General features: G+C 52.1%; 1 protein-coding gene across 1 annotated transcript in view; it reads right to left on the reverse strand.

Annotated features, from left to right (window-relative positions):
* LOC130266406 (zinc finger protein 501-like) overlaps window positions 1-17,688 on the reverse strand; it is a gene marked incomplete at its 3' end in the record, with an annotated part of 53,041 nt that extends 35,353 nt beyond the window's left edge. Inside the window, exons 1-3 of the mRNA XM_056515680.1 lie at window positions 16,545-17,688; window positions 12,943-13,027; window positions 11,814-12,772 (exon numbers count right to left, since the gene is read on the reverse strand). Of these exons, the coding sequence (XP_056371655.1) occupies window positions 11,814-12,772; window positions 12,943-13,000 (1,017 nt within the window). The remainder of the gene's footprint in view (window positions 1-11,813; window positions 12,773-12,942; window positions 13,028-16,544) is intronic.
* Window positions 17,689-18,448: the final 760 nt, after the last annotated feature.

Consider the following 18,448-nt stretch of genomic DNA (forward strand, 5'->3'; position numbering starts at 1 on the left):
GCGTCGCTGTGCAACGGCGTAGCGGACTCGGGACCTCCCTCCACTGAGTTACAGCTCACACACCGCCAGGCAGCGTGTGGCTGAACTCGATGCCACGGCGGGGAGTGCCGCGGCGGTTCCCTCAGAGAGCTCCAGGCAGTACTGACCGGCAGTAACTGTGTGCTCGAGGGCTGTCAGAAAGTCCGTGCAAAGCTTGGCTCCCCTTACTCCACGGCTTTCTCGACAGTAAGAATATTTTAAGAGCTCCAGCCCAATACGTTGCTGAACCAACGCAAAGCTGTGCTCACGGCAAGCGAGGAAAGTAGGTAAAAGTAGGTTTAATAGTTACCGTCCAGGAAAAAACGTCCCGCAACCAAAAACGGGTGAGCTGGTTCTTTAAATGACGTTGGGCGCCACTCTGCGGGGGACTCCTGGACTCTTTGTATCAGGGTGGACGCGAGGAACAAGACTCAGACGCTCTGTAAATGCTAAAAGCTACAGTTGCAGTTTATTATAAGGGAGTCTGCAAGGAGCTGCCCGGCACAGCCACGTGCAGATTAAAGAGATAAAAAGGGGGAGAGAAAGAGAGAAGAAGGAGGGTAAAGAGAGAGAGTAAAGAAGGTAAAGAGGGGAAGAGAAGAGGAAAAGAAAAGAGAGAAAAGAGAGGAAGAAGAGGAGAAGAGTAATGGGATAAAAGGGTATTTGGGTAAAGGGAGAGGGAGAGGAGAGGAGAGGTGGGAGAAGAAGAGCAAGGAGTAAAGATAGGAAGAGAAAGAGAGAAGAGAAGAGAAGAGAAGAGAAGAGAAGAGAAGAGAAGAGAAGAGAAGAGAAGAGAAGAGAAGAGAAGAGAAGAGAAGAGAAGAGAAGAGAAGAGAAGAGAAGAGAAGAGAAGAGAAGAGAAGAGAAGAGAGGAGAGAAGAGAGAAGAGGAGAGGAGAGGAGAGAGGAGGAGAGTGACTTCCCGTTTGTAACACAATAAATCCACTTCCATCATGAATATTCTAATCCCTAAAAACCAATCTAATACAAAATACTAATTCTATAGCATTTACATACAGCCTATAGGAAATGTTACATTAGCATAGCATGTGACATTCTAAACTCTAAGATCTAATCTTTGGGTGCGGGTCAGTCTTTTGTGTCTTTTGGCCTTGCCCTCTGGCCAAAAGCATTGTTTAGTTAAGAGTGGATTAGCTTCGGTGAGCCATCCTATTGTATACCTGGTTATTTAGTAACTAGGGCTTGGTATCTCAAACGTGGCTTTCATTTCAATTTCATCCATGGTTTCTATATTCCCAGAATCTGAGCATTCATATTTGCAAGATTCCTCAGTTTCATCTTCTCCAACAGTGCTTCCCCCTTGTGGACACAGCATGGTACTGCAGCCCACCCACCAGGTCCAGTGCTGACCACTTGTGGACAGAGCATGATACTGTAGCCCCACCCCACCTGAACATCCCTCCCAAGGAGTGCTCCCCTCTTCTGGATGCAATCTGGAACTGCAGGCCCCCCTTTCCTTTAGCAGTGCTGTCCCCTTGTGGACACAAGGCAGTATTGCAGCCCTTTCAGACTCTGAGAAATGCTGCCACCTTCTGGACACAGCCTGGTCCTGCAGCCTCCCCTCCCAAGCAGTGCTGCCCCCTTGTGGACGCAGCCTGGGTATACAATTCCCTCCCTCCCTTCTGAGGAGTGCTGACCTCTTCCAGAAAGAGCTTGGTACTGCAGCCCTCACCTTTGGCACTGCTGCCCTTCTGTGGACACAACCCGGTACTGCAGCCAGCCCCTCTTAGAGCAGTGCTGCTCTCTTGTGGACACAGCCTGGTATTGCAGTCCCTCCCCCCTTGAGCAGTGCTGCTCCCTTTTGGACACAACCCGGTACTGTGGTCCCTCCCCCCGAGCAATGCTGCCCCCTTGTGGACACAGCATGGTACTGCAGTTCCTTCCCTCGAGAAGAGCTGCCATATGGTGGACACATCATGGAACAGCAGCCTCTCCCCTGAGCAGTGCTGCTTGTGTCCATTGTGGACACAAGACTGTACAGCAGCTGCCCACTCCCTGAGCAGTTTTGCCCCCTTGTGGCCACAGCATTGTACTGCAGCCTCTGCCTTCTCCTAGCAGTGCTGCCGCCTTGAGGACACATCATGGTAATACAGCTTCGCCCCCTGAGCAGTGCTGCCCCCATGTGGACATAGCCCAGTACTGCAGTCCCGTAACTCATAGCAGTTGTGCCCCCTTGTGAAAACAGCATGGTACTGCAGCCTCCACCTCCCCCAAGCAGCGCTGAACCCTTGTAACCACCGAATGATATGGCAAGCCCCCACCCCGAGCAGTGCTGCACCATTGTGGACACCCCATGGTACTGCAGCCCTTGCTTTCCAAGCAGTGCTGCCCTCTTTGTGGACAAAACACTGTACTGCAGCCCCCCCCCCGCCTCAGTGCAGTGCTGACCCTTGTGGACACAGCATGGTACTGCAGTCACTTCCCTCAAGAAGTCCTGCCATCTGGTATACACAGCATGGAACTGTAGCCTCCCCCGAGCAGTGCTGCTCCCTTGTGGACAAAAGACCGAACAGCAGCCACCCACTCCCTGAGCAGTTCTGCCCCCGTGTGGACACAGCATGGTACTGCAGCCCTTCCCTTCCAAGCAGTGCTGCCCCCTTACAAAACCTGGTACTGCAGTCCCCCTCCCGAGTAGTCCTGGCCATTTGTAGACACAGCATGATACTCCAGCACCCCTCCCCCACCGAGGATTGCTGCCCCCTTGTGGACACACCCACGGGGTTTTCTCTCTTGGGGTTTCAGAGTGCAGACTCCTTTTATCCTAAACGCCTGGCCACACACTGCCCTCCTCCTTTCCCTATTGGCCGAGGTACTAGGAAGGTACAGCCTTCCTGACCATCCTGCCCCATATTTCCTCTTGAATCTGGCATTTCCCCCCAAAGTTCGGCAGTTTAGGCTTGTGCAGATCCTTGCTGTTTCAGGAGCCAAGCTGTCTAGGCCCGGTAACAAACCTGCTGCCCAAACTCAGTAGAAATCTTATGACCCATTTCACAGACCTTAACACCCATCCCTCCACCCATCAAATGATTTGTAAACACATTAGCACACATCTTTCCTCTAACATTGATATTTCCTGTGCTGGTGTCCTGGTTTGAAGGACAGGTGTCTGCCAATAAAGGCAGAAGCTTCTCTTTGAAATGGAGAATGTAAACCCCATTCCCCCAAATTATTATTATAATTTTGAAATTAAGGGGCTCTAAGGCAAAAATAGGGGAATTAAGAATAACAATTCTTTACTAGGAAAATTAAAATAGAAATACAGTGTTACAAAGAACAATCCCAACCCTGACAGAATACAACCTGACACCCTGTCAGTCAGGGTGTTGGTAGCAGTCCAATTAAATGGTGGCTACAGTCCTCCTGCAGTGGCAGATGTGCTTCAGCTGAAGCAGTGGTCCTGTAGAAAAGTGCAATTTTCCTCTGAAGGTCCAGAGATGATGTGGAAAGGTCTGGTGTTCCTCTGGAATCCAGTGGAAAGATGGATAATTTGCTGTTCAAAATCTCAGATTTTTTATCTAAGTAGCAAAGGCTTGGTTCTTCCCCCTGGCTGGAGCATCTCCCAATGGGATGATGTAATTTTATCAGTCATACAGTGGGACTTAATGGCTCAGCAGCAGGTGATATCTTCCTGGAGGGAGGATGGGTTGTGGAAAAGTTAAAGATGATTGCTTCACCTCGTCTTAAAGATGGCCCATTAGCAAACAGTATGTGCCACAGAGATATGGAAATCAATACCCCACCTGGCTTCAACAGATGGTAATAGAATACACATTTCTGGCCACATCAACCCAACACATTATCCACCCCTTATTCTAGTGCCATCTGCATAATTAAATCTTCACACACAGTTTTCACTAAAGATTAGGTTTCCCTGCGGTACACAATGGGTTTCTCCATCTTTCTGCATTACCCACCAAGTGTAACCAAATCCTTGAGCAAAGACAATCCCACGGATGGGTTTATCCATGCCAGAGGTGGGACTAATCCAAACAGTCTTCCCTAAAATGCCTTTCATGTGTACTACATGAACTTTATCTCCATCCACTGTGTGCAAGGGTTCAGATTGGGCAGGATCAGCTTGATTGATGGACCCTCGGGTGTTGACCATCCAGGTGGCCTTTGGTAAGTTTGTTTCCCAATTCTTGAAGGTTCCCCGACCAAGTGCCTTCAGGGTAGTCTTGAGTAGGTCGTTGCACTGTTCAACGTTCCCAGCAACTGGTGCATGGTAAGGGATATGATCCATCCATTCAATGCCATGTTCTCTGGCCCAGGCGTTGATAAGGCCGTTCTTTAAATGGGTCCTGTTGTCCGACTCTGTTCTCTCAGGGGTGCCATGCCTCCAGAGGACTTTCTTTTCCAGGCCCAGCATGGTGTTCTGAGCAGTAGCGTGAGGCACAGGGTAGGTCTCCAACCACTCAGTGGTGGCTTCCACCACGGTCAGCACGTAGCACTTGCCTTGGCTGTTTTGAGGCAGTGTGATGTAGTCAATCTGCCAGGCCTCTCCGTACTTATATTTGGACCACTGCCCCCCATACCAGAGGGGCTTCACCCGCTTGGCTTGCTTGATGGCAGCGCATGTCTCACAGTCATGGATAACCTGAGAGATGCTGTCCATGGTTAGATCCACTCCTCGGTCTCGTGCCAAACTATAGGTGGTGTCTCTGCCCTGATGACCTGAGGCATCATGGGCCCATCAAGCCAGGAACAATGCTCCCTTGTGTTGCCAATCTAAGTCTATCTTTGACATCTCTATCTGTGCAGCCTGATCTACCTGCTCATTGTGTCGGTGTTCTTCATTAGCCTGACTCTTAGAAACATGGGCATCCACATGACAGACTTTCACGGGTAGCTTCTCTACCCGAGTGGCAATGTCTTTCCAGTCATCAGCAGCCCAGATTGGTTTTCCTCTACGTTGCCAGTTAGCCTTTTTCCACCATTCCAGCCAACCGCACAGAGCATTGGCTACCATCCATGAATCAGTGTAATAATAGAGCTTTGGCCACTTCTCTCTTTAAGCAATGTCCAAGGCCAACTGAACAGCTTTGAGTTCACCAAGTTGACTTGATCCACCTTCTTCGGTAGCTTGTGCAACCTGTCGTGTGGGGCTTCATACGGCTGCTTTCCATTTCCGGTTCATCCCCACAATGTGGCAGGAACCCTCGGTGAAAGGAGTGTAGAGTGTTTCATCTGCTGGCAGCTGGTTGTATGGTGGAGCTTCTTCAGCCTGAGTCACTTGGTCCTGCTCCTCTTCATCGGCGAGACGACACTATTCATCTTCTGGCCAGTTTGTAATTATCTCCAAAATCCCAGGGCGATTCAGGTTGCCAATACGAGAGCATAGTATGATGAGGGCAATCCACTTGCTCCATGTGGCATCGGTGCTGTGGTGGGTAGAGGGAACCTTTCTTTTAAACTTCCACCCCAGCACTGCCAGTCAGGATGCCAGGAGAAGCCGTGCTTCCATGCCAATCACCTCTGAGACAGCTTGAACTCCTTCACAGGCAGCCAGGATTTCCTTCTCTGTGGGAGTGAAATTGGCTTCAGACCCTCTGTAATTTCTGCTCCAGAAACCCAGGGGTTGGCCTCGGGTCTCACCAGGCACCTTCTGCCAAAGGCTCCAGGACAGACCATGGTTCCCGGCTGCAGAGTAAAGCACATTCTTTACCTCTGGCCCCGTCCTGACTGGGCCAAGGGCTACTGCATGAGCAATCTCCTGTTTGATCTGGGCGAAGGCTTGCTGTTGTTCAGGGCCCCAGTGAAAATTGTTCTTCTTGCAGGTGACCAGGTAGAGAGGGCTCGCAATCTGGCTGTACTCAGGGATGTGCATTCTCCAAAAGCCTATGGCACCTAGGAAAGCTTGTGTCTCCTTCTTGCTTGTTGGTAGAGACATTGCAGTGATCTTATTGATGACCTCAGTGGGGACCTGGCACCGTCCGTCTTGCCACTTCGCTCCCAGGAACTGGATCTCTCGGGCAGGTCCTTTGACTTTCCTCTTTTTAGTGGCGAAGGCAGCTCCCAGCAAAATCTGGATGATCTTCTTTCCCTTCTCAAATACCTCCATTGCCGTGTTCCCCCACACAATGATGTCATCAATGTACTGCAAATGTTCTGGAGCCTCACCCTTTCGCAGTGCAGCCTGGATCAGTCCGTAGCAGATGATGGGGCTGTGTTTCCACCCCTGGGGCAGTCGGTTCCAGGTGTACTGCACGCCCCTCCAGGTGAAAGCAAACTGAGGCCTGCACTCTGCTGCCAAAGGAATGGAGAAAAATGCATTGGCAATGTTAATGGTGGCATACCACCTTGCTGCCTTGGACTCCAGCTCATACTGGAGTTCCAGTATGTCCGGCACGGCAGCGCTCAGCAGTGGAGTCACTTCATTCAATGCACGATAGTCCACAGTTAATCTCCATTCTCCATCAGATTTGTGCACAGGCCAGATGGGGCTGTTGAAGGGTGAATGCATTTTGCTGACCAGCTCTTGGCTCTCCAGCTTTTGGATCATCTTGTGGATGGGGATCACAGCATCTCGATTTGTCCAGTACTGCCGGCGGTGCACTGTCAAGTAGGCAATTGGTACCTGTTGCTCTGTCACTTTCAGAAGTCCCACTGCAGATGGATTTTCTGACAGTCCAGGCAAAGTGTTCAATTGCTTAATGCTCTGTGTCGCTACAGCAGCTATTCCAAAAGCCCACCTGAACCCCTTTGGGTCTTTGTAGTAGCCGTTCCTGAGGAAGTCTATGCCTAGAATGTGCAGTGCCCCTGGGCCAGTTACAATAGGATGTTTCTGCCATCCCTTCCCTGTCAGGCTAATCTCAGCTTCCAGCCAAGTCAATTCCTGTGATCCCCCCGTTACCCCACCAGTGGAGGCAAGTTCTTCCCCCACATGTTCTGATGGTATCAGGGTGCATTGTGAACCAGTATCAACTAACACTCTATGGGTTTTTTGGCTATGATCGCACCCACACTGTCCAATACTCTCTGTCATCTCACGCCTCCCCCTGGCTAGAGGCAGAGCCCCTCTAGCCCTGGTTATAATTTCCTTCCCGGGCAAATGTATTGGAGGTTCCTTTCAGGGGATCTGTCAGACCATCCTACCTACTGTAATATCCTGCACCTTGGTTATGGGAGGTAGAGGCTACCTTCACTTTAGTAGAACTCCCTTGGTTACTACTTCCCTCCCTGAGTTGATGCACCTGTGCTGCCAGGACAGCAGTGCGTTTCCCATCCCATTTTCCCATGTCTTCCCCATGGTCACACAGAAAGAACAGGTCTGCTCCTGGGGTGTACCCTCTCTCCCTAGCTGGGGGGCATTGGGCTCTAACTTGGGGGCCTGTGACTCGTACTGGTGCCACACTGATCTTCCTCACCTCCTCCCTCACCTCCCTCATCTCCTCTTAGAGGTTCTTGACCACAGCAGAGACATGAGCCTGAATTGGACCATTCATCATACTCTCAAAATTTCTGAGCTTGCTGGCAACAGAACCCACTGTCTCTTGGTAGTTATCAGCATTAATCATTGCAATGAAGGTGGTATATTGAGATGGCCCCAGGGTTGCCAGATTCCACAGCATCTGCCCTGTTCACCTGACCTTGTCAAGGTCATTGTCAAGCTGTCCATCCCTCCCAAAGAGTACCTCTAATACTGCCACTTCTCTCAGCTGCTGCATCCCTTCCTCAAGGGTCTTCCAGCGCATTTTATGGTGGTGCTCCTGCATTCTATCTCTGTGGACAAACCTCTCTCACACTCATTAAACACACTCATCATACAAATCCCAATTCCTATAAGGGACCCCACCAAATTCCCTAAAGACAAGCCCGAATCCTCTACGGAGACACTAAGCCCTCCCCAGTCCCCTACAGATCCCCTATAGACCTCACAGACTCCCTTTATGGACCCCACAGAGCCCCCAGATCCCCTTTGCAGACCCCCAGAAACCCCCAATGGCCTTAAAGCCGTGCCAGTCTCCTAAAGATCCCCTCCAGATCCCCTATAGATCCCCTATAGATCCCTTATAGATCCCCTATAGATCTCTCCCAGCCCCACTGCAGCTCTTGGACACGCTGGAGCCGGACGGAGGGACCGGGAGCAAAGATGGCACCGCACAGGAGGCACTAATGGGTGTTCTGAGCATGCTGGGAGAGAACCGGCCAGGAGATGGGAAAAGGGTGGAGCGAACACAAGGGCTCGGTCTGAAGGAAAGGAAGAGGATAATGATTGACATGGGCTGTGAATAGAAAGGGGTGGAGCTAATAAATGGGCAGAAACGAAGGGGTAAGGGGCTGGGTCAGAAAAGGGTGGGAACTGTGAGGGGAAAGGGGCGAGGTCAAGGAAAAAGTGGGAACTGTGAGGGGAAGGGCCGTAGGGCGAAAGGGCCGCTTAATCCAAAAAAAGCCTGGTTAGGTTTAAAACCACCCAAAAGTCCCTCAAATACACCTTAAATCCACCAGGTTTGGTGTAAAATCAGCCAAAGGGAGGTCAAATCCATACAAATGGAGTCTAAAATCATCCAAATTGGCCTAACATTGTCCAAAAGGGGTGCAAAATCCAGTCTAAAACTGCCCAGTTTGGTATAAAATCACCCAAACGCGCCTAAAAATTTTGGGCCAAGACCAAGACCAGCACCAAAACTGGTAACAGCTCCAAGAATGAGACAAAAATCAGAATGGAGACAGACACTGTGGGGAATAAATCCCCAAATGCAAATTTTTCCCTACAAGGTGTCTACCCAGCAGTTGGTGCTGTTGATGTCTGCCTGCCCAGTTGACTATAATTGATGTTTGTGTTGACTCTTTATTGTTAATGTTTTATGCCTTTGTAAATTGTTAATGCTCCCAGCTGTTTGTCCCTTCCCCCATCCCCACTCTTGGATCCACGCCCACCTCCACTACCCCCTCCAAAATGGTGCAACAGCAAGTATACCATAGCATTCAATGCTAAAAACCCCTAAAAACAACGAGCCAGTAAAACATCTGAGACTAAAAAATGGTACTCCCAGGTTGAGAAAACAGTGAAGAAGATGAAATTACCCACCAGAGGTTTTTCCCCTTGTCACCATGACGTGAACAGCACTCACCCGCCATGACACCCCTAGACCAATAGCCACCAAATATCTCCCCAGGGACTCTCCCAAGGATGGAAGCCCTGGCTCTGCTGCACAGCAAAGCTGAACTCCTCCTCTGCATTGCCCATCAGGAGCAGCAGCGCTGTGCGTGACTCCTCGGGCCCCATCCAGAGCTGATTTTCAATAAAGGCCTTGAAAAAGGAGCTGGTCTCCTGCCCATTCATTACAGAGACCAAGACTGGGAACAGAACCGACACCAGAACTGACATCAGCACCGCTTCAGAACTGGAACTGAGACTGGGACACAGACTGAGACTGAAACCAGGCCCAGAATTTGCACTGGGACCAAGACTGGGACCAGCACTTACACTGGGACTGGCACCAGGAGAGATCCAGAACTGCACTGGGACTGGAACCAAGACTGGCACCGGCACCAGAACTGAGATTGGCACTGCTCTGGCACCAGAACCGAGACTGAGATTGGCGCTAGGAGCACTCTGAGAACAACACCAGCACTGGTACCAGCACTGGGACTGGGACCGCTCTAAAACCAAGACCAAGACCGACATTGATCCAAGACTGAAAACAGAACCGGCACCGGCAATGAGACTCGCACTGCTGTCGGACCCAGACTGAGACCAGCACTGTGGAAGCAGAGACAGAGAGTGCTGTGGATTTAATTGGCATTTGCAGTTTGATAACCAGGATGCCTTGGCAAGAACAAACAGAACTTTGACGATTACAAGAAGATTGGATTGAGGCTGGCGACAGGAAAGAAGATTGAACTAAATAAGGAGAAATGTAAAGTTTGTCTGGGTGATGTTTAACCCAATGAATGTAGTAAAAAAATAACTGCCTACCTACCATTTGCTTATAGAGCAAATGTAGCCCAAAAAAAATTTGGATTCTGATCATGAGTCAGTAGTCCCTGTCTTTCAATCATTAATAAAATTCCCTGGGATCGGCACCAAGACCATCATGAGAACCAGGATGGTGATCAAGATTGGGACCAGAACTAACACCGGAACTGAGAGTGGCACCTCTTCAAGACGTGCACAGGGACTCGGACTGAGACAGAAACTGTCCCCAGACTGGCACTGGGACCAAGACTGAGACCATGATGTACACTGTGATTGGAGTGGGAGCGCTCCAGGACGGCTCTGGGACCGGGACCAGCAATGGCACAGGGAGACCACCGGAATTAAAACTGAGAGCAGCACCGCCGGCAGAACTGAGACTGGCACTGTTTCAGGACTGGGCCTGAGGCTGAAATTAGCACTGGAAGCACACCGGGATCAACACTGGAACCAGCACCAACACTGGGACTGAAACCATTCCAAAACAAAGACCGAGACTGAAACCAGAACCAGCACTGGCACCAAGACTGACATCAGTATATGACCAAGACTGAGACCAAGGCCAGGGTGGCTCTGGGATCGAGATTCAGACCAGGACAGGAATCGGCACCAGGACTGCTCCAAACTGAGACTGAGACCGGGACTGACAGAGACAGAGACTGACACCAGGAGCGCTTCAGAACCTCCACATCCACTGTGGGGAGTTCTGGCTGCGTCCCCACACAAGACTGGGCAGAACTGGGAGGGACCATCTCGGTTTGCATCATTCTGGTGCAGCCATGCCAGTCCATATGGTCCCAGTTTGCACAATTCCAGACCATGCGATCCCAGTTTGTACAATCCCAATCCCTGTGATCCCAGTTTGTACAATCCCAGTCTGCATAGCCCTGATCCATTTGGTCCCAGTCTGTGCAGTCCCAGTCTGGAGGATCCCAGTCCATGTCATCCCAGCCCCCATGATCCCAGTCTGCATGGTCCTGCATGGCTCACACTGCCAGGCTCTGGAATTCCAGTTCCCAGCCAGGAAAAGATGTTCCTGCCCTTGAAGGCAAAGCTCTTCAGAAGGGGCCAAAAGCCAAGTGCAGCAAGATCTTACAGGGACATTTCACTGCCAGCCTGCATAACTTCACCAATGGCTGCTGCAGCTCCTGCACTGGGAATTTAATCGAGCAGGGTCTTTGGTGGGAGCTGCCCTGGGTCGAGGCAGACCCTGAGAGAGAAACAGAGCAGGCAGAGAGAGGCAGGAGAGAAATGAGGACACAAACACAATCAGATGAGAAGGTGCCACAGAAAACAGAACTGGAACTAACTGAAAGAGAATGGGACAGAAATGAGGAATTGTCAAAGTTTTATTTACTATCAAATGCATCCCACCCAGACACCACACACAACCCCTATCCCACCGCTCCAAATTTGGATCCTACTTCTCCAAATCTCCTTCCAGCCCCTTCTCACCCTTCTGGCTCTGGAATCCAGTAAGGTTCGTGTGGGATTGAGCGGTTTTAAGGAGTGAACAAGGCACTTTGAGGTTGGATTGATCCTTTTGAGTCAAAATTGAGGTGTTTTTACTTGGATTTGGAAGGTTTTGAGGTGACAGATCAGTCCCTCTTGGCTTTTGGAGCACAAAGAGATGGAGAAGAGACAAAAACCAACGCCAAAACAAAAGGATAACCAGGCAGCTGTCTTCCCAACATGGATCCCAGGGAATGTGGGTCAACAGGGCTCTGCCCATCGTGGGTCCTGCAGTGGGGGATGGAGTTGGAGCAGTGCATGAAGCTCTTCCTGCACTCGGGGCACTCGCAGGGCTTCCCTTATCGGTGCCTCCGTTGGTGTTGGGTCAAGGCTGAGCTATGGGAGAAGCTCTTCCCACACTCGTCACACTCGTAGGGCCTCTCCCCGGTGTGGATGCGCCGGTGGATGATGAGGTGGGAGTTTTTCCTGAAGCCCTTCCCGCAGTAAAGACACTCATAGGGCCTCTCCTCCGTGTGTGTCTGGTAGTGTTGGAGGAGCTTGGAGCTGGTGGTAAACCTCATCACACACTTAGAACACTCATAGGGCCTCTCCCCAGTGTGGGTCCTTTGATGAAGGATTAGGTCGGCACGCTGCCTGAAGCCCTTCCCACACTCCTCACACTTGTAGGGCCTCTCCCCAGTGTGGATGTACTGGTGGCGGATCAATTGGGCGCGCTCAATGTAGCCCTTCCCACACTCTCCGCATTCATAGGGCCTCTCCCCTGTGTGGATCCTCTGGTGGCGGATCAGGGTGTATCTCTGGCCAAAGCTCATCCCACACTCCTCACACTCGTGGGGCTTTTCCCCGGTGTGGATGCGCCGGTGGGAGATGAGGTGGGAGTTATCCCTGAATCCCTTCCCGCAATCAGGGCAGCGGAAGGGCTTCTCGTCTGTGTGCGTGCGCTGGTGCCTGAGGAGATGGCTGCTGGAGTGAAACCTCTTCCCACACTCCCCACACTCGAAGGGCCTCCCCCCAGTGTGGATCCTCTGGTGGCAGATCAGGAGGTACCTCCATCTGAAGCTCATCCCACACTCTGAGCACTTGTGGGGCTTCTTCCCATCACGAAGCTGCTCATGGACAAGGTCCGAGCTCTGGCTCCATCTCCGGCCACCTGCCCGACCCAGGCTGGGTCTTTCCTCCTCAGATCCCTGCGATCTGCGTTTGCTGCCCCTCCTGGTGCGGTATCTCCACGGCTTTTCCTCCCCGTTGGATTCCTGCGCTGTAGAGCCGCTGCAAACGGCCTCTTCCACAAGGTTGTGCCGCGGGGATTTCTCCTCCCTGCTCTCCATGCTCAGCTCCTTGTCTGCGCGAGGAAGGACAAGGAGAAGATGGGATTTGCCTCCATGCCAGAGGGAAGGGGAAGGAGATCCCCCCAGCGCATCCTCAACAGGATGGCGTCGGTACGAGGGGGCCATGCTGGGCTGGGAGATGGAGTAGGTCAGAGGGAGAAAGGGGCACTGACTTCCTCCTCACCTGCCTGGGGCTCCCGGGCCATCTTCCTCTTCCTCGCAGCCTCCTCCTCCTCCTCCATCGGGCCAATGGCTAAAATTGGGAAATCCTTGTTTGGGGAAAAACAAGGGATGGGCACGTTGTGTTGGGGGTTCCTCCTGCCAAAGTTCATCTCTAGAAGTCCCCGGGCATCTGGGGTCCATCAAAACCTCCCAAACACCAACATTCAGCACTGAAAATGCCTCCCAGGAGTTCCTGGTAATGGTCCCTCCTCTTTGGTGTTCGAGGGTTCCCCCCTGTCCCAGGTGCTGGGGGTCATGCTTGTATTGGGGGTCCCCCATCTACTTGGTCCCTGCCCTCCCCAGGCTGCTGGGAGTCCCAGCAAACCAAAAAGATCCCCCCTCTTCCCTCTCCCCATTTAGGGATGCTGGGGGATTTTAGAATCCCGGGATCACTTTTCCCCTTATTCTCTGCTTTGGGGTGCAGGGAGTCCAAGGAGTCCCCCCTGCTCCTCTCCAGGCTGTTGAGGGTCCCGCCAATGGCGGCGCTCCCCCCTCTCTGGGCTCTCCATTTTGGGGTCCTGGGGGACACAGGGCTCTGCTCCTCCAGGCTGTCGCTGCTGGCAGCCGCCACCGGGACCCCCCAGTGTCCCCCCAAGTGGCATTTTCTGCTCAGCTTTGCAGTTGTGAATTCTCCAAACATTGTCCTTCACTGAAAAGGGACCCCCTGGGATATCTGGGACGAGCTCCCCCTCCCCAGTGACCTGCGGGGGCGATGATCCCAAGGATGGGGACCTCTGAATTCAGGGAGCACCCGAACTTGTTCCTCCTTCTATTCTTGATCCTCCTTTGTCTTTCCTCTTCCATCTCTCCTTCTCCATGTCTCCCCCTCCTTCCCCTATTTCCTTCACTTCTCGCTCTCCTCCTTCATCCCTCCTATCCCATCCCTCCTCCCCCTCCTCCAGCAGCAGCAACACCCTCGGTGCCCCGTTCCCGAAGCCCTCGCAGCCCACGGGAGGAGTGGGGATGGAGCCGGGACAGGTTGGGATGGGCAGCGCGGGGCTCTCGGCTGCTCCCACCCGCTGGGGCCAGGGAGAACCCGGCCTGGGGAAAAGGAGAGGGAAACTGGGAAAACTAGGGGTCAGCAGATCCAAACTGGGGCTTGCTGGGAACACTGGCGGGGCAACTTCCAGAACTTGGGCCTCTTCTCAGGGGATCTGGGATTGCAGAGACGTGTGGGGGATCCCAGGAGTGGCACCACTGGGAGGGACTGGGCTGTACTGGGGGAACTGGAACCTTCCTAAGGACACTGGGAGTGACTGGGAATGAATGAGAGCATGTTCAGGGCAACTGGGATCTTCTGCGAGTGCCTGGGACCTTACTGGATTCACTGGAACCACGCTGGGGAGAACTGGGACCATGCTGAGGGACACTGAGAGTCAGTGGCAGCTACTACTCTGTACTGGGGGAACTGGACATGACTGGGACCATGCGGGGAGGGACTGGGATCATCTATAGAGTTACTGGGACTATGCTAGGGGCAAATGGGGAAACTGGGATCACACTGGGAGAAACTGGGAGCAATTGTGACCATGCTCAGAAATACTGGGATCATACTGGATCATAGTGGCAGGAACTGGGACTGCACTGAGGGTGACTGGGAGATGCAGTGAGCAACGGGGATCAGTCTGGAAGCAGCTGAGGACAACTGGGTTGAACTGGGAAAGACTGAAACTACAGTGAGGGGAAATGGAACAACTGGAACCACACTGGATGATAATGGGAGCAGCTGTGCCCATGTCAGAGTCGTACTGGGATCCTACTGGAAATGGCTGGGGTAGTACTGGGAGTGACTGGGAATGTAATGGGAATATCTGAGAATAATTGGGATCATAATGCAGTCAGACTGGGAATGATGGAGAAGGGCTGGTCACATCTGGAACCATACTGGGATTGACTGGGATTCACTCTGGGCATGACTGGAAGAATACTGGGAGCATCTGGGAGTGACTGGGGTCATACTGGAGATTAATGGAACCATACTGGGAGTGACTACAGGTCGTACTGGGATCATCCTTGGAGCCATTGGAATTAAAGAGGGTGGGAATGGAACCTGGCTGGGGCTTACTGCGAGCTACTGGGCCCATGACGGGAGGAAAATGTGGATACACTGGGAGCAACTGGGATCAACTGGAGGGTACTGGAATCATGCTGAGGGGACTGAGGCCAGAACAGGGATCATACTGGGAGCAACTGGGAGTATGGGACGCTGAGAGAAACTGGGATCTGGCTGGAGACAGCTGGGAGTATCTGGGAAAGATTGGGATCATTCTGAGACAACTGGAACCTTACCGGAGTACCTGGGATGTAATGAGAGTGTCTGTAACCATACTGGGGCGACTGGAACCACACTAGAGGGCAACTGGGAGATAGTGGGACAATGCTGAGAGAGACTGGGGCTATTCTAGGGATCATTCTGGTAGGAACTGGGAACAACTGGAACAATGCTGGCAGCAACTGGGATCATCCTGGGATGACAGGGAGAGCCCATGCTGGGTGAGACTGGGATCACATTGAGGGTGACTGGAATCATACTGGGATGGACTGGGAGTGGCTGTGAACAACTGGAATCATGCTGAAAGCAACTGGGAAGAAGTGAGAGTGACTGGCAACATGCTGGGGGTGACTGGGATATACTGGGAGAGACAGGGAGTCACACGGATTATACTGGAGGCTACTGGGGTCATGCTGGCATTGACAGGGAGCACTTGGGGGCCATGGCGTACTGGGAGAGACTGGGACTATACTGGGGGCAACTGGGAGAGCTGGGAAGACACTGAATGAAAATGGGAGGAACTGGGAATACCTGGGACATCGCAAGAGCGAAGCTGCATCATAATAGGGACTGACTGGGATCAGATTCCGAGTTCTGCATTCTCCAAACATTCCCCTCCGCACCCAAAATAACCCAAAATAATGCTGAGAGGTACTGGGACTATTCCAGGGGCGACTGGGATAAAACTGGGGGCAAGTGAACCACACTGAGGTAACGGGGAGGGCCTGGGAATGACTATGAGATTGTTCAGGGCAACTGGGATATACTGGGAGTGTCTGAGACCATAGGGGTGGTGACTGGGACCTAACTGGGAGAGACTGGGAGTGTACTGGGGGTAAAACTGGGACCATGCTGGGGCAACTAGGTGCAAGTGTGAGTGACTGGGACCCCGCTGGCAGAGACTGGCATCATACTGGACTCAAACTGTGATAGTACTGTGAGTGATTGGGACTGTGCCAGGGGCAGCTGGGAGAACTGGGAACAGACTGGACCAAATTGGTCTTGGAAAATGTTTCAAAATTTTTCTGTAATTTTAATCAGGAGGCTTTTTTTGCCTTTGCCCTAAGAGGCTTTCAATTTTCTTTGCAGGGACCCGCATCCCCCCGCCCCACAACTGGGCTCTGCCCGCACCCACCGGGACCCCCAAAAACACCTCCCGGGGACTCCCCGATGTCCCCCCGATGGCCATCTGCGCCTCTGGAGCCCGGCAAGATCTAAAAATTCTCCCCAAAAATCCCCAAACCCAGGGATCCCCCTGGGATATTTGGGGCAAGGTCCCCCTCCCCGGGCACCTGCGGGATGGGGGGCGATGGTCCCGGGGGCGCTGCGAGTTCAGGCAGCTCCGGGATGGCGCTCGAATCCTTCCTTGTCCCCTCCTGCTTCTGCTGCGGCTCCGCCTCTTCCTCCCTCCCTCCTCCTCCTGCCCCTTTCCGAAACCCGAACTGGGAGAGGATGGGTCAAGGGAAGGGCGGGAATTGTGAGGGGAAAGGGGCGGGGTCAAGGGAAGGGCGGGAACTGTGAGGGGAAAGGGGCGGGGACAAATGTCCTAAAACGATTCGGTTTGCCCAAAAATCACCAATAAAAGACACCAAATGCAGCCTCAATCCACCAAGTTTGGCCTAAAATCAACCAGAGAGGCCTCAGATCCACACCAAGAGATGTAAAATCATCGAAATGTGCCTAATTTTGTTTAAAAAGGGGCCTAAAATCCAGCCTAAAACTCATCAGCTTTGGCCTGAAATCAGCCAAATGGGTTTGAAATCTCACCAAAGGGTCTCAAACTGCCAAAAGTGGTTGAAAACCCACACCAAGTTGCCTATAAATCACCTAATTGTGCGTAAAATCCACCCAGAAAGTTCCTGGTTTTGCCAAAAATCACAAAAATGGGCCTAAAATCACCCTAGAACCACCTCGATTTCCCTAAAATCACCCAAATGGACCTAAACACACCCAAACTGGCCTGAAACCCCCCAAGGGAGCCAAAATCACCTAAAATCAGAGCCCTGGGTCTCATAGGCTCCATGCCAGCTGCTCACTGACGTATTTTGGCACCCAAAATACTCACCCAGAATTTCTCACATTTGGACCCAGAATTCCCAAATATTCCCTAAGGAGATCCCAGGAATTTCCTGTAGAGAACCCAAACTTCCCATGTTTAGACCCAAATTTGACTATAGAGACCACAAAAATTCTCTATGGGATCCTCCAAAATTCAATTTGATGTCCCCAAAATTACAAAAATTCCCAATAGAAACCTAAAAATTCCCAAATTTGTATACAAAATTTTAAAAAAACTGACTGGTCTAGACCCCATAATTCTCTCAGAGTGCCTTTAGGGAAAACCCAGTGCCCCCAAATCCCATATAGAAATCCCAATCCCCCTTAAGGGACCACGAAATCTCCTACAGACAAACTCAAAGCTGCTATAGAGATCCTCAGCCCCCCCCAGTCACCGACAGATCCCCTACAGACTACCCAGTGGCCCCCAAATCCCCTATAGACAAGCCCAAATCCCCTATACAAAACCCCTAAAACCCCAGGGGCGGTAAAGCCCCCTCCAGGGTCCTATAGATTCCCTATGGACCTCCCAAATCCCCTGTAGGGACCCCACAGAGCCCCCAATGCCCTTTGCAGACCCCCAGAAATGAGGCAGGGGCGTAAAGCCACGCCAGTCCCCTACAGTTCCCCTATAGATCCCCTATAGGTTTCCTATAGATCCCCTCTAGATCCCCTATAGATCCCCCCCAGCCCCACCACAGCTCTCGGACACGCTGCAGCCGGGCTGGGGACCAGCAGCAAAGATGGCGGTGAAGCACTTTTGGGTGTTCTGAGCATGTGCGGGGTGAATGCGCCAGGAGATGGGCGGGGCTTAGAGGGAAATGGGGCGGGGCAAACACAAGGGCTCGGTCCGAATAAAAGAGGAGAGGTTAATGATTGACAGGGGCTGTAAGTGTATTGGGCAGGGCTAATAAACGGGCAGAAACCATGGGGAAAGGAGCGGGGTTAGAAAAGGGCAGGAACTGTGAGGGGAAAGGGGCGGGGCCAAAGGGCCGGGCGGTCCTTAATGGGCCTGATTTGGCCTAAAATCACCAAAAAAGCCCCTCAAATGCAGCCTAAATCAACCAGGTTTGCCCAAAAAATCAGCTAAAGGGACCTCAAATCCACACAACAGTGATCTAAAATCATCCAGATTTTC

The sequence above is a fragment of the Oenanthe melanoleuca genome, unplaced genomic scaffold, assembly GCF_029582105.1.
Source record: "Oenanthe melanoleuca isolate GR-GAL-2019-014 unplaced genomic scaffold, OMel1.0 S035, whole genome shotgun sequence".
NCBI lineage: Eukaryota > Metazoa > Chordata > Aves > Passeriformes > Muscicapidae > Oenanthe > Oenanthe melanoleuca.